At 40.9% G+C, this 17098-nt stretch overlaps 1 protein-coding gene across 6 annotated transcripts in view; it reads right to left on the bottom strand.

The window, feature by feature from the left end:
• The window catches only part of myo16 (myosin XVI), a 184927-nt gene that overhangs the window by 4826 nt on the left and 163003 nt on the right, over positions 1 to 17098 (bottom strand). For 5 of the 6 annotated variants that reach the window (XM_057336149.1, XM_057336150.1, XM_057336151.1 and 2 more), the window contains exons 33-34: positions 15666 to 15818; positions 14170 to 14255 (exon numbers count right to left, since the gene is read on the bottom strand). In XM_057336149.1, coding sequence (XP_057192132.1) covers positions 14170 to 14255; positions 15666 to 15818 — 239 coding nt within the window. Of the gene's footprint in view, positions 1 to 6144; positions 6235 to 14169; positions 14256 to 15665; positions 15819 to 17098 lie in introns of all 6 variants that reach the window. The other variant, XM_057336152.1, reaches the window with a different exon arrangement.

Raw genomic sequence — 17098 nt, 5'->3', positions numbered from 1 at the left:
CCAATCCACAATTTACAAATGTTACTCATAGTACCCAAGAGAACCGAATGTGACGATCTGGACAAGCAGCACCTAACCTTTTCGTGACAGCTGCTGCCTAATGGAACACAACCCACAGCTCCAGCGCATGCACATACACAAAACCCACCCACGAGCCTCGCATCCATCACACAAAAGCAATCAATACCCAGATTCCAATCAATCCGTCCCAATCATCTGCAGCTGGTAAATGCCACCGATTGATCAGGACCTCCGGCTGTGCCTCTGATTCATTCATGACGGATATTGGGGTTGAGAGGAAGTCACATGGCTTTGGTGTGGTCAATGAGAAAACCCCCTGTCTATTTGTTCACTCCGTTTAAAAGTCTCCCAACCGAGTCTGACAGCACAGAGTGAGTAAATGCAGAATTGTGGCGCTTAAGTTAATAATGATTCGTATTATAGACGGTTTCAAAGCAACAACATGTTACTGCGTACATGCTTTTGCGGCCCAAACTTAATTTCCGGTACACATCCGCAAAGAATAGAGTCCCTGTAGATTATTTCTGAAAACGAGCAAAAGAAATAACAAGTAAACTACATTAGCTAGCAAGTTAAACGTATGTCTAGCCGGGATTATTTGGGGTCACCAGTAGAAGAGCCGTAACTTGGCTAAACTTAAATGCGACAGTTACACGACCCGTCCAACAAATTGTTTATTTAATACAATTATTATACAATAAACAATTGATGTAAACTAATATTAATATAAATCGCTTTATTATTAGCCACTAACCAGACCGATCAACAAACACAGACCGGAAGTTAACTTTGGGCCAGGTGCGTGCATCCGATGAAACCATCTATAATAAGCGTATAGCATCAGTTCTGGGAGTCCATGTTAGTCAAGCTCGCATAAGTTCGGCTTCAATGTCAACCGAAATGGATACGACACATAGGCTACTATTGTCTATGTAACCCAAACATGAACATTCTGTTATCGTTTACTCACCCTTGTGTCATTTGAAACCTGTATGACTTTCTTTCTTCTGCAGAACATAAAAGATGCTAAAGTCCAAATCCTAGTATCTGATGACACTTCCCCAAACCCCTCATGCCATAACTGGGGAAATCTATGCAATGGCTTTAGGATCTCTACAGTAGAAAATTATAAAACAACTGCTTTAACCTTGAGGATTAAGTCTGATTAAAGCTGCTTATCTTCCTGTTCTCAGCATGACAATGATTTAGAAAGCTACGGTTGGGGCATCACACAGCAGAAACTGCTCTCGGATCATCACATGATGGCATGATGTAATGGGATGCCCCTGGTCTGTTTTACCGCTTTTTGCCCGCAGTGAGAAGGAACTCACGCATAAACTTTTCGGGGATGTTACAGCACAGCAGACGCGCATGGAATTCAGGCCATTTAGAGAGTGAACCAGGAAGACACACAGCCCTTGAAAGCCAAAATCCATAATTTACACCTCCTGTGTCTACTGGTCGCTCCAACAACTTGGCTCTGAGCACAAACCCTAACATGGCACAGAGCGTACTGAACAGCACTGGTCAGACACACAGTCACTCGCCCAATCACATGTGCTCTTTGAGACCATGCATGACGTTGGTGTTAATCAGTGCATTCACACCCGTAACACTATCCGGACGTTACACAACGAGACACATAAAGCATCTGGATCACATGTAGCTATTCATATTCAAGCGAAAAGGCCATTATGTTTAACCTTGCATTATTTATGGACATCATCAAAGGGCACACATGCACGCTTAGAGCTGTGGATACAGACGGCCTGACTGAACACTTAGTGTCTAAATTTATCCCACCCTTCATCGGGGACATCCAGAGGAGGTTCACAGAGAAAGAACTGCGCCTGCTGATAGCATTGTTTATTTGCACGTGCTGCGGTAATCACGCATCTTGCAGGCCGTTTATGAGTGAAAGGCTTTAGTGCTTAAAATGCAAAACGCTTGCTTGACTAACATATATTTGAAAAATCAAGTGACAAACATAAAGGGTGACAAATAATGACAAAAAATAAAAATCTTGAAAAATGGAGATGCAGGGTTTCAGAAAAACAGCAACGATATGCTTTCTGTAAATGCGCAAGTTTTGTGAATAAGCTGCTATCTATAAAAAATATCCATAAAAGAGGTGTGTTTGCATTAAGAAATGACTATTCAATAGTGCTGCATAATGATTAATTGCGACTAATCGTTTGCAGAATAAACTTTTTTTGTTTACGCAATATATGTTGGTGTACTGTGTATAATAATTATGTACATATAAATACACACACAAATAATTTCTATCATATATTATAAATATTGAATATATATACTTTTTTCTTAAAATTATGCATGGATGTGCGTGCATTTATATAAACTTAATTACTATACACAGTTAGTTGCCATTAATCGTTATGCAGCCCTACTATTCAATTTAAAGCTGCAATCTATATATTTTTTGTTAAAAATGAATCGTTTGATCTTATAAAATGATGTTTTGAGCTAGAATTTATGCTGTCATGTAGGATTTAACAGGAAATGTTAGTGTGACATCATCTGACTTAAAACACACTTAAAGAAAAATAATGTAAAGTAACCTGCAATTTTGTGTCTCTAACAGAGATGGCGATATAGAGTCAAGTTACTTTTTTCCGATTTAAATACAGTAATGAACACGACACAGCTTTGGGTGCTAAAATATCAAAGCTTGTGACGTAACCATTTAAGCTATGTCCCAAATGACACACTATACACTTACCCTATGTAATTTACATCAAGTCTATGACTTTTAGAAGAGCGGTATCATGGAACACTTACTAGTTTCATACTAACCGGAAGAAAATCAATTTGTATACTGTACTTCTGATGTCAGTGTTTTACCCAACATGACCACAGTCACTATTAGACAGTAATCTTCTCCGCAGCTGAACGTGGCTCGCACACTTTGCTCGCATGCTTGAAATTTCAAACACTACTTACACGATTTATATTACAAATTGGCATAGAATAGTGCATATGTGTGCGATTTGGGACACACTTTCAGTGATCGCGCCCTTAGTTCTCAATGAATTGAGAAAATATGATTTTGTCTTGAACAACCACAATTTAAGAGTCTGTTTTCAAGTCCATGTAAAACACCCGAATAAACTCCAAATCCCCAACACCTTACCTCATCTGAGAGCAAAATGAAGCCATTAGCTCTGCAGACCATTTAAAAACCGTAATACAACACACTATCAGCGTTCACAGAACAAAAGGGATGTCACCACTAAACCTAAAGGGGTCCTATTTTGAAAGCATGCATGCAAATGAGATCATCTGGTCAGCAGGATCAGTGGAGGAACGGGACACATGGAAAATCCTGTCCCTGGGGACAGGGTAGGCCCGTGGCCTGACATTCAGCCCGGCTCATCCCATCACGGATATATAGGGCTGGAACTCAATACAGGTCATGCCTGAATGTCACCTCAGTAAGGGGTCACTGGGGACATCGGGCTCATCGCTGTCTTATCAAGCATTAGGCTTCTACAGAGAAGACTAGACTGCATTAACCCCCAGAACCAACTCAAGCAATCTTGATAGAAAGAGCAAAGGGCGAGCGAATCATTATTAACAGGCGTTTTATGAGATAGTGAGTCACATTTTCACTCCGCTGGGGCAATTGGCGCAATCTCTCCCTGTAATGTTCTCTCCTGTAGTTGTCGGAGAATAAGTTTCTCTCACTTATCTGTGCTTTTTACAGCACTGTATGTATAACAATGACAGCACGAATGGCTTTTTAACGCTTCAAACTGCTTTTGGTTTTAACTAGCATATTCATAACAGTGATTGTCAACTGGTGGGTCACGACCCCAAGAGTAGTATTCGATAGGATCACAGCAGAGAGAAAAAAAACAGCTAAATGCAAATAATACAATGGAACTAAGCATACAATCACCACCTAAGATAAACGGGATAACAAAATAAGTAGACATATCTGTATTTGTTGTTACATGGCATATGTCTATGTGGGCAGGATGTGTGACACCCTCATCCTCGAAAACCATAAACATAACCGCACGAGGTAAAGTATAATATGAGCAAGATTACATTAAATAGGGGTTCACTGAAAACAAACATACACAGGGTTTGTGGCAGGGACTTCATAGGCTGAAAGCATTGAACATGTAAACGTGTTCAAGCCATGTTAGTCATTTTGTTGGGGCATGATGCAGATCATGATTATACAGTAGATTCAAATGGTTGGCTGCTTCATGTCTAATGTAAAATTTGGATCTTAAAGTAAAACCAGTTGAGAACAACTGTACACACCGGAAAAAGAATATACACACTTCGAACAACTATTGTGTTGACCCCCTTTTAGTTCCAGCGTGTAGATCTCTATAACATTTTCTGTGCCAATTGGAACTATGCATCACTTATTCTGCCTTACCAATAAGTGTACACAATAAAGCTAAATATTGAAATAATTGAAAACTAAAATGATTACAAATGTAGTTCAAATCTGTTGAAGTTTTCGTCTCATCTTGTCTAAATAACTATCAAACACACTATTCTTTGTCCTCTTTCCCTAACAGTCTCTCGCTCGGTTTTCCATTCACATTTTCTTGATTCTCCATTTGGAAAAGCTGTGTTTCAGCGGCACATGAGCATCATAAGCCACGCTGGGAATACAGCTGTCAAGTCTTTCGAGGAATGCCGAATCTCATTACGTCTTAATGAGATGAAAGTCTGAATGTTTTCCTTTGAATCAAATCGCAAGCTGTGTTTATTGAAGATTAGCCCATCCACAAGCGGTGGAACTCGCAGACAAAAAAGGGCTACAGAGGAGGCAGTGAATGGGACAGCGCTGTTGATCACTGAGAGAGGAAAACACAAACCTTCATCAGCTAGTTGGTTTTGATCGGACGCCACAGAACCCAATTGTGTGGACACACAAAAGGAGTGGGGAATGGGGATTAGGGCCTGTTCGTGTAGCCTTTATTGTACAATGTGTTGTTTATATTTGAACGAGGCTTGGAAGTCACCTAACAAAAGAAATCATGCCATTGCGTCTGTTGCGTGGTATGGTAATGACGGTGTCCCCAAATGCATTCTGGGATGTTAGGAGACACCGCTAAACCTCTTGAGAGACACTCTTTCTGGCCCACATGCAGGCTTGGCAAATCAAGTCCACACCCTTTAAAGTAACCAAATTCTTGCGACCAGACTTACTGCTAACAATAATCTCCTAACAAACGTTCCTCAGCTGCTTTCCTTCGCGTTCCTGAAAAGCCTCCAGACCGAGCAATTGAGGACGTCTAAACCGGACACTGAAACCTTGAGAGACACATCAAACCGGGTTGGGCCAGGACAAACCTGGAGTTTAACTAGCTCATCGGACACCCCGGGTGACTTTTAAACCTATATTAGACTAAAGCCACAAGGTAAAGGACACTTGGGGTAAGATGCGTCGCAAAGCTCAAGGATAACAGCGAACGCCTCCGGTTACCAGCCTTGTGATATCAACACACATTTTAGTTCGCATCATTTACACACAGATCCCTCCGGCCGTATGCGTGGCACATGTGAACATTTGTTTGTGGTTGAAACATTAGAGCGTGAGTCATTGATTCAGTGGAGCCGTGGCTCGGCTCCATACACCCTATAAGGCACGATTCAGCAGGCAACAATGAGCATCTCGGCGTGAAGACAAACTCCATAAAGAGCCTCCGTCTCAGAGGAAAATCAATAAGCAAAACTTAAGAAGAGGGGAGAACACAAAAAGGAAAGGGACTGGATGAGGGTTCAACAGGAGAAAGCAACGAAAGAAGCACCGGCGGTGAGGAATGGAGGGATTTCAGCAAAAACTGCAGCTCATTTTCAAGTGAACAGAGACCCAGTCGTAAAACTGTGACTGTGTCAAACACATTCTTTAAAAACTAGACCCTAGATATCCTTGATACTTGATATCGCATATGATCCTGGATTATAATGTTAGCGGCCTCCATTGAGAGACGGTGTCATTACTTTCCAAGAGCTGCTGCTATGAATGTTGCAGTGAGCTGCAGTTTCCATCCAACGCATGGAAGGCAAAAAAAGGGTAAAGTGCGCGGTGAAGGGCAGCCAGTGCGGTACTGTGCTATAGACCAGACTCACCCCATCCCTACACAAGCCGGGGGATCATTCAGCCCCCCCAGCCTACAGCGCCGCCCCTGCACCGAAGGGCGAGAAGTTGAGGTGAGCCCTCTGGAAGAGAGGAGAGAGAGAGAGAGAGAGAAAGAGAGAGAATTCAAAACACATACACGGCATTTCATACATTGCTTTCACAACATGAAATGATGTGCTGAGTACATGTGAATGTAGGGATGTGTTGACATTATCAGAAGCAGAGGAAAGGCTTCATCAACGCAAGGCTGGTCTGGTATGCATTCTTTGTTTTAGTATGTACTACTGGAAAAAGTGTTTGGTCACTGAAAAGTGTGAAGCGCATCATATCACAAAATGTTACTAACAACTGTTTTTGTCATTTGGCAAGCAAATGTCTGAGAAAGGTCACATGTCAATATTTGGTGGTTTAAATACCCATGTGAAGTCACGTAAACACTTTTTAAAGTGAATTGTCACATCCATAACTGTCCATATTCTTCATAAATGGGCACATGAAGATCAAAATAAAATAACTATTTCTATGAAGAGCTTTATTGCTTCTGTTTCATCGTTTTAATTTACAGAAATCTTACAAAGTAAGCTGTTTCTCAAAAACGTGCATCCTTTTTGTCACATCCTTAATGAATTTTTATCTTGTGCTTACACTGACAGTTTTTTATGTCTGGACTCTTTTAACAGCGGTTTAGTAACATTTAAATAGATGATTCAATATAATGATCATTAATACATTATCGGAGAATTTGTAAGTAAACTTTTGACTGAAAATGTCACGTCCATAACCCAGGAATAGTCCAACTGCTTTAAATTGACTGAGATTTGCTGTTAAGAGGTGTGTGAAGTTAAAGGGATAGTTCATCCAAAAATGAAAAATCTGTCATCATTTAATCACCCTCAGGTTGTTTCAAACCTGTATACATGTCTTTGTTCCGATGAACCCAGAGAAAGGTTTTTGGAAGAACGTTATCAATTTTCAGTTCTGGGACATCATCTACTACATAGTAGGAAAAAATATTGTATTTTTTTGGTTCTGTTGAACACAAAAAGAGATATTTTGAAGAATTTAGGAAAACAAAGAGTTCTCGGGCACCTTTGACTACCATTTAATTCTTCCCATAATGGTAGACAATGATGTCTCGGAACTGAAACTTACGAACATTCTTCCAAATATCTTTCTTTGTGTTCATCGGAACGTAGTAATTTATACAGGTATGAAATGACAAGAGCGTGAGTAAATGATGACAGAATTTTCATTTTTGGACAAACTATCCCTTTAAGATCTTCCTGGTTAAACATCATTTAAACAAAATCAAAGCACTGTACATGTGTCCGCTGTGTATAAAATTAATCATAGTTGCATAGTATATGTTGTTTTTTATTAATTGAAACCCTTTAAACATTATAATTATAAACAACTAATAATTGATTTCAAAAAGTGCGCATGTGCCATATATTTCGATATTTTGTTGTAATGCAATGACATACATTTGAAAATGTTCAAATATTGGGCTCGCTGTATCTACATATGTGCATCACACAATCGTGTAGATGTGGAGAACCCAAAGATGGCCTCCTGTGTGACCTCTTCAACCTTATCGGACACAGACACAAAGCAAGAGCGCTCCATCACCCGACGGCCAGTGCGGGAACACTTCTGCTGTCATTTTCTAAGCAATCTTTACCACCTGCCGGATCGGAATACCGATAAGACCGGAGCGTGTCCGTCACATTCTCGCTCTCAATCGCAATCTCCGGCGAAACCAAGCTGATCAATAATTAAACATCATGATCTTCCGCGTGTTATGGGACATTGCGATGCGGATCAATAAAGAACGGATGGACCAGACGAGAGGAGAACTGAGATACAGAGAGCGGAGACAGGGAAATATGAAGCAGACGTGTGCTAATACATGTTAGGGGGAATTAAAAGGCTGCTTCCTGTTTCCAAGCGCCATAAGGACATTAAGAGTTAGAGTGTCCGTCTGAGGACGACCCCTGGTGGGGTTACATCTGAGTGATGGGAGCACATAGTCAATGCCATCTGTATAAAGTCAGGTCTTCAGATAAAAGGATGCCTGTTACTGGAACAGATAAAACCTTGTTTCAGGCCCGGGCTGTGTTCTTTGATGGCACATGAATAAATATGTTAGGACTGTCGTGAACTCATCAGGTTAGGATCATGGTTTGGGCCTAATATTATTATAAAAGGAACAGTTAACCAGAAATTAAAATGTTTCATTTATTCATAATTTAATCAGGTTGAGGTGAAGATTATCAGTAAATAATTTTGTGTTTTAACTTCATAGTTTTTCATTGCACTTTGTGACCATGAATTGTTTTTAAATGGAGAAGATCCATGTGAGGATTCATTAGAAATATTAAAGGGATTTTCATTTACTCACCTTTGATTTGTTGCAAATCTGTATAAATGTCTTTGTTCTGATGAACAAAGTTTTGTTTTGTTTTGTGTACATCTGGCACGGTGCAGTGAATGTGAAACGTCTGTGTAAAGTTACCAGAGGGCCGAGTATTTGCAGTGAGTATATACTCTAGCTGATGTGGTTTAAAAGGTTAGTGTCCAGTTTCAGAGAGCACTAGCATGTAGCTCTATTTCCTCTGCAGGGGGCAATTCTGTACATGTGAATATTTCATTATCCATTTAAATAATTAAAGCTTTATTTATGGTGTACGGGATGGAGCAATGTATACTACAACAAATATTGCCAAACGGAAAATTCCACAATGTTTCCATCCGTTAGCTGAAGTGGAAAAATGCATATTTTTAACTTACTATTCCAAAAAAGCATACAATATACACCAGATGGTATACAGTAAGCTAATATATCCACGCCGAACAAATCTTTTCTTCCAGACACTTCCACATCGTTTCAATGCAGCCCCTGTGACCTTGACCCCTATCATGTGACACGTGCAGGAAACAGAGGATAGGATGAGATCCGATAACCAGAGGGACTGTGGCATTCAGTGCTACATGAGGTACGGGTGTCTCGGGTATCGCCAAGTGAAACACAAAGTACACCTACCCCGCCTTCCGAAAAAACAAACATTGCATTTCAATTTTATTAACACAAAGGCACTTCTAAACCATTTGGAAAAAGAACGCTGCAGATGTTTTAAATAATGTGCTCTGACAGAAGATTACATAAGGTACGGGACTGAGTGGCTTGTGTGCACTGGGTAAAATGACAATACCGATGAGTCAAAGCCAGAGAGGACTTCGGTTCTCCACTCAGGAAACATACTCCGTTCTAGTCAGTTCTGATAACAACGGCTTGTTTCGCATTCAATAACATGTGACGGATATGAACGCTAGCATTTTACGGAAGAGCACCTCAGGGCCAAAGTATATACATAGTATACTCATAAATCATTATTGGTGCAGCACAAGTCAAACAATGTGTCGGCCTCTATGGGAGGGGGGGGATGGGGGCTGCAAATTGCGTGTTGAGACTGACAGGCGCACCGTGGTGTGTACAGGACGCACATGAACATACATCCTCTCCTGCACTTTCGATTATGATGAAAGCACATTTCCATTATTGTAACACACATGTGACTCGTGAGCAAAGCGGAGGGATTATTCAGGCATGGAACAATTATGAGGCCGGTAAAAATGACAAGCTCTGTCCCAAACCCTCAGTGTGCTATTAGCATGTTGCTAAGCCATTATCATTGAGGTGTGTCGGATTTAAGAGTTACGAGATGTAAAAAGCATTTACAAAGATTTTATAATGGGAACTTGTAAACTGGACTGCTCTCCTGGAAGCACTCAAAATGTGGTTATGTTGTTATCTCGTAATATTTCAGTTAATAATTAATATAACTGACTTTACTTAAAGGGATGAAAAAAATATTGTATCATTTAGGTATTTAGGAAAGCAAACAGTTCTGGGGCACCTTGGACTACTATATGTTTCTACGATGGTAGTCAATGATGCCCCAGAATTGTCAGTTGCTAACATTCTTCCAAATATCTTTCTCAGTGTTCAACTGAACGTAGACATTTATTTAGGTTTGGAACAACTAGAGGGCGAGTAAACGATGACAGAATTTTCATTGGAGTGTCCCTTTAATTTAGACTAATGCTTTAATGCAAAATGAATGTGGACATAATATAGTGTGTTGCTATAGAAACAGATCATTTCGAGTTTGAGAAGTCATCTTATACACTCTAAGATAATTAAACATTCTGTATAAATATATATATGTATGAATAAATTGCACATATTAAAATGTAAACCAAATTCTCTCACCCAATTTATGTTTTCTGTATTTTTTCGAATGAAACAAAATATATTTACAGTAGAGTACTCAAATATATTCTCCTTAGTGTGAAATAAAAAAAAAAACTGTCATCATTTAATCACCCCCGTGTCATTGAAAACACGTATATGACTCTTTATTCTGTGGTTTGGTGTCCATACGATACAAGTCAATGGGGGCCAATGTTGTTTGCTTAGCAACGTTCTTCAAAATATTTATTTTTAAAGAAAGTCATATAGGTTTGGAATGACACGAGGGTGAGCAAATGAAGGATTTTCAGTAGTACTTTCTGCCTTCACTGTGATCAAATACTGTATATAAAATATATGAAACAACTTCAGATTCTTATCAAATGGAGGTATGTTTGGTGGTAGCATAATTCTAACCTATTGGAAAAAGCCTTTGCCTGAGAAGCATGCCTAAAAGTGCTGTCTGGGTAGGCAGCACGCTAGGTTTTGGCACACATCCACAGTCATTCAGTGCTGATGATACAGTTATGCGAGACAGTGCAATCACAGCTGTAGGTATTGGATCTCACCACAAAGCACATAAGTTTATAAAATGAGCATTTGACTTCCATAAATCAAAGAATGATCTCTTTGCTGTCAGCATGTGACATTGCCATATATCTGTACCCAATCCCATCAAGCTAACAGATGGTGTCTGCTCTAGCTATGGCCGTGCCCATATGCTTGCACGCATACGTATTGTCTTTTTCGACGTAACTACCTCAAATCCTGTGCGTCTGGCCAAGGCTTTCTAATTCCTATTATGGCTTTTCTGTTGGTGACCGACAGTCATGTACATTCCATTGTGCCCATGGCATGCCATGAATGTCACAGTCATGGCTATCTATAGACTAGACGTCTCAGAAGATTCAGCCTTGATTCGTTTTTATCTGGCATCTGATGGCAATCAACTAGGGATGCACCGAATGTTCGGCCACCGAAAATGTATAATGTGAAAAGGAATATGTGAAGTGGCCGAATAAATTTTACCGAACATGACTCATGATACAATCAAGCAGCAACCAGCGCAGAGAGAGAGAGAGAGAGAGAGAGAGAGAGAGAGAGAGAGAGAGAGAGAGACGAGACGAGAGGAGGAGAGGAGAAGAGGACGAGAGGAGAGGAGAGGAGAAGAGGACGAGACAAGAGGAGGAGAGGAGAGGAGAGGAGAAGAGGACGAGGAGAGGAGAGGAGAGGAGAAGAGAAGAGGACGAGAGGAGAGGAGAGGAGGAGACGAGGAGAGGAGAAGAGGACGAGACGAGACGAGAGGAGGAGAGGAGAGGAGAAGAGGACGAGACGAGACGAGACGAGGAGAGGAGAGGAGAGGAGAGGAGAAGAGGACGAGACGAGGAGAGGAGAGGAGAAGAGAGGAGAAGAGGACGAGACGAGAGGAGAGGAGAGGAGAGAAGAAAGAGAAGAGGACGAGACGAGACGAGACGAGGAGAGGAGAGAAGAGGACAAGACAAGACAAGAGAAGAGGACAAGAGAAGAGAAGAGAGAGAGAGAGAGAGAGAGAGAGAGAGAGGGAGGAGGAGAGAGAGAGAGAGGGAGAGAGAGTGAGAGAGAGGAGAGAGATGAGAGAGAGGAGAGGAGAGAGAGGAGAGAGAGGGACGAGAGAGAACGGAGAGGAGAGAGAGTGAGAGAACGGAGAGAGGGAGAGAGAACGGACGGAGGGGAGAGGAGAGAGCAGAGAGAGAGAGAGAGAGAGAAGAGAGAACGAAGAGAGAGAGAGAGAGAGAAGAAGAGAGAGTAGAGAGAGAGAAGAGAGAGAAGAGAGTAGAAAAGAGAGGAAAGAGGAGGAGAAAGAGAGAGAGAGAGAGAGAGACGAGAGAGAGAGAGAGAGAGAACGAGAGGAAGAGAGAGAAGAGAGAGACGAGAGAGGAAGAGAGGAAGAGAGAGAAGAGAGAACGAGAGAGAGAGAGAGACGAGAGAGAGAGAGAACGAGAGAACGGAGAGAGAAAGAGAGAAAAGAGAGAGGGAACGAGAGGGAAGAGAGAGAACGAGAGAGACGGAAAGAGGAGAGAAAGAGAGAGAGAGAGAGAGAGAGAGAGAGAGAGAGAGAGAGAGAGAGAGAGAGAGAGAGGGAGAGAGAGAGAGAGAGAGAGAGAGAGAGACACGCGTGCGCTTTATTACTGCCGCAAACATTTTGGCAGTGTGTGTGTGTGTGTGTGTGTGTGTGTGTGTGTGTGTGTGTGTGTGTGTGTGTGTGTGTGTGTGTGTGTGGAGCATTTTAAAGACACAGCACGGGACTTTCCGCATGGAAGTAAATTTCCGAATGAAAGCATCTTTACCGGTCGGTAACTTTACTTCAGACGGAAGCGGGCTGTCTGACAGTAGCCCTGCCGCTCGCGACATCCTTTGACAACATACAGTAGTCGCGTACACACAGTTCCCTGTACTAAACAACTTGTCAAAGTATGTTCTGTGCACCTTCTGAGAGAACAGTCAGCTTTTGTGGGCGGAGTTTGGAGGAGAGATGTGAACATGGTTGTCAGTCAGCATCAGTCAGAATTGCTTGCATTGGATGTTTTTTTCTCTCAACTCATTTTACAATGTAGCCTATAATAATCCAACAGTTTTAGTTTATTCGTGTTTTTATCTTATAGGCCTAATGTGGAATGACACTTTTTAATGAAGTGTTTTGTTGTAGGGGTACAGAGTAACTTACATTACATTCTTTTAGCAGTCAGTTATAGGCCTAATTAATATAGGCTATTCACAGGCTCAATTTTTTGTTTGAATTTACTTTGTTTTGCTCAATTTGATATCAAGTTGTATTGTATTTTATTGAAAAGCAAGACAAATTATAAAAAGCACATTTTGACTATTCAGTTTGTGCAATAGTGAAAAAATAGATTAATAAATAGAAGAAATGCAAAAAACCATTTTCGGTATTATTCGGCCTTCGGCCAAGTGTTTCACATCATGTTCGGCTTCGGCCAAGAATTTTCGTTTCGGTGCATCCCTACAATCAACCGTGTTTTATTTACAGTCAGGGTCATGTATTCTTCATTTAATTTCAAGAAAGGAGCTTCTATATTTATCATATATCTATTCATGTGACGCACCATTCGGTACATACGTCGTTCTTCAGAACCAATCACTGGTCTCTTAGTGTTTCACTTCTATAAGTTACACTTGAACACACCAGGTAGTAAAGAAATGTGGACAGATCGTATTACGTCAGTAGAGATTGGAGTCGTTGGGTATTTCATGTTTTTAGGTTACTGAATCATCATTCTGAACGATTAATACTAAGCTCATTTCTAAATAAGAACCGGTTGTTGATCCCCAACCCCACCGGCTGGAAAGAGATACAGATCATGTCAGAAATGCAGAAGGTCTCGGAGTACCCTCATTAAGTTTTCACGGGTGGTGAGGGTAACCCTGCTTTCGGGACACATGGGTGAGATGTTGAGAAGCACACGGTGATCACTCTGACCTCTTCCTGCGGTGCATCCACAGCCGAGGAGAGCCGGGCCGGAGCAGCACGGCACTCTCTATGCAACTCTAAATGCGATCTCCAGATAAGCCTCTGCTCATTTCATTTGGCAGAGTGCTGAGTCTGGAATGACATGGGACCCGCTCTCGCTTTCATTACCCATGATTACATCTGCCATTTGGGGTCACGCGAGACCTCCTCCCCGTGGAGGAGCGGATGACAGATGCCTCAAGAGAGCGTGCGCGTATATGTGTATCGGAGTGTACGTTTGTATACGTGCTTCACCTGAGTGTGATGGCTGTCCATGTGTCTGTGCATCACAGAGGTGCCGGATGCGTTTGACTTTGGATGCCCCTCGTCTTCCAACATCCCTGTTTAAAGAGAAAAAATACAGACCTGAAATGTAAAATTCCTCCTGCGTGTTTCAGAATTTCATTTGCAGAATCCGTAAGCCTAACTGATCTATGCCTTAAACGCTACTCTTTCAATGCTTTAAAGGAGCAATGTGGAGATTTTAGCCACATCTAGTGGTGAGGTTGAGAAATGGCAACCCTCCCTTTCAAAGCACTACGGTGGCTGCACAGAACTAAGATGCCGTCGCGTTTTCGCTTCTTTGCGGAAGGAGATAACGTATTTACGAAACGCTCTGTAGCGTGTATACTACAAACAACATGGCGAATTCCATGCGAGGGGACCTGCGTAGGTGTATGTAGATAGAAATAGCTCTGTCTGTGGTGCTTGTCACGCTCAGCTGGGCCAAGGTTACGCAGTTGTTGGAGCTGCGAAACAAACCTTGGGGCTAGGCTGGGCCAGCCAATGACATGCGATTGACCTTTGAATAATTGGATGGATGCATATTAGGCCATGCAATGGACAATGGTCTAATCTAAAATGAGATTTTGGCTTTGGCACAGTCTCTTCATTTCTTAAAGAAATTAATCTGTCATCATTTACGCACCCTCAATGTATTCCCAAATGATTATATTTCCTTTTATGGTGATTTTATGTGTTGTTTTTAAGGCTCCGGTTCGCATCCACAGTAATTACAATTGCGGACTAGTAGTAGATAATTAAAAGTAACACAACGATAGAACGTTCATGTTTGGGTGAACTTTTCCTTTAATCACATTTGAAGACGGCTGAACCTGATTTTTTGGCAATTCATAACTTTTTTACAAAGTGAAGATTTCGTATTCCTTTGTACGATTTTAAATTGAATCTTGCGATTATCACAAAAAAATAGGGTTTATTATAACATTTCTTATAATAGGTAGATTATATATTTATTTATTATAATAGGTAGATTATCAGAACAATTATTTTGCCCAGTGTTCACATCACAATTACTCATTGACTTTCGAAACAAAATCAACAAATAGATACAATATTATTAAATTTAACACTGGATTCAACATAATGAAAATAAATATATAAATAACATATACATTTATTATATGTAAATAAATGTAAAAAATAGATCAAATCAAGTGTAAACGCATAACGTTCAAATAATAAATATGAAACATATTAAAATAAACATAATCAAATGAAATGGTTGTTTCGAATTCATTATCGTTGGAAGACAAAATTGAAGTAGAAAATTACAATTATTTGCACAGCCATAGTACAAATGATATCGTACAAATTCATACAAAATGGTCACGTCATAAAGTAGTTACGAATTGCCATGAGATCGTGTTTGATGGGTGTTTTCCGAGGTAAAACATTTGACGCGCGACACAATCCAGTCTTTTATCAATTCTAACCTTGTGCGCCATTACCGTTAGAGATCTGGTTGCCGTTCTCAACGGGAGCAGGGTTTGAAGAGATGGAAGAGGTGTGGTTGTTGGCGTTTTTGTCCTGTAATTGCGGCAACAGAGAGGTGGGTCCCTGATCCTCTCGACCCGGCAGGTTTATGTTGGAATTCGAGAGTCCTGTGGCACAAAAATGAACATAACATTCAATAAATACACAGATTCATTTCAACATCATGTATAATGCATGCTGCAGCGCGGTGCACTGCCCTACAGGTTTCCGACTGACAGCGTGACCCTTAACCCGTGCATTCCAGGTTCATGAAAAATAAGGGTGATGATGTGGCATGTGAGTTAACACCTGCCACCTTGAGTCACTAACATCTCTGCGGGGGCCTCTGCAGCTGCCCTAGCCGGGCATTGTGGGAATGATGGGGTCCTGTGATGACGTTAACGGGCCAGAGAACGGAAGCACGAGGGGCTGTTTAAGCCTTACGGCATGCGGGTCGGCTTGGATCCGACCGCCACAGGGATGGATATAGCACAGGGGTCAGCTGTCCCTTTAAAACTCTATTACCAGCCCTGTTTCCATTACAGCATGAGCTCACTCGTGTCATACACATCTGACTTCAAAACGCCAACGTCTGGGGTTATGAGACATTCATTAGAGGCAGCTTTTAAACCCTAATAAACAACAAGTTTAATATTATATTTTAATATTAAATATTAATCTTTTTAAATATAAGAAAGAAAAAATAATGTCGTGATCTCAGTTTTACACCCCACTGTTGGAAATAACTGCGCTGTAATGTCACCGCTAAAACTAGGGGGAACGAAAATGAAAATGACACCCCGCGTGACACGCCTGCCAATCAAGATGTCTGAATCACTGACAGAGCATATCATTAATGCCACAAGAGTTAGCTTCACCTTGTCTTGCATTGTGACTCTCCTTTATAACGACTGACAGACGACCAGTTACAGTTTCATCCCATAAAAAGACAACAGAGCAAGACAGTGATTACTGTTCACATTCTGACGAATATCTAGGAAGATTGAGCAGATAATTCAGCAGATAAAGGAAATTCTATTTTGGACAATGTCACAATAAAGATGCTGTTAAGATGAATGGCTAATGTTAGAAGTACAAGAGCATGTGGGAAACATGAGACCTGCGTTTCAATATTTCTCAAACATTACACTTACACAAACGTTATGACAGGTCACGTTTGTTCACTACACACACACACACACACACACAATATGATGTAATTTGATATCATATCTCTGTAACTTCAAAAAAAGTTAAAGGGATAGTTAATTCAAAAACAATCTTCACTCAAAAGTTCACTCAGGAATTCAAAAATCACTCTCTTACTTTATGTCACTCCAAACCCAAATGCTCCTTATGAAAGATGTCAATCTGGTACTATTTGTATAAACAATTTCAATTGACCATG

The sequence above is a fragment of the Triplophysa rosa genome, linkage group LG6 (assembly GCF_024868665.1).
Source record: "Triplophysa rosa linkage group LG6, Trosa_1v2, whole genome shotgun sequence".
Lineage (NCBI taxonomy): Eukaryota > Metazoa > Chordata > Actinopteri > Cypriniformes > Nemacheilidae > Triplophysa > Triplophysa rosa.
The sequence above is the reverse complement of the archived record's forward strand: the minus strand, read 5'-3'. Positions and strand labels throughout refer to the sequence as shown.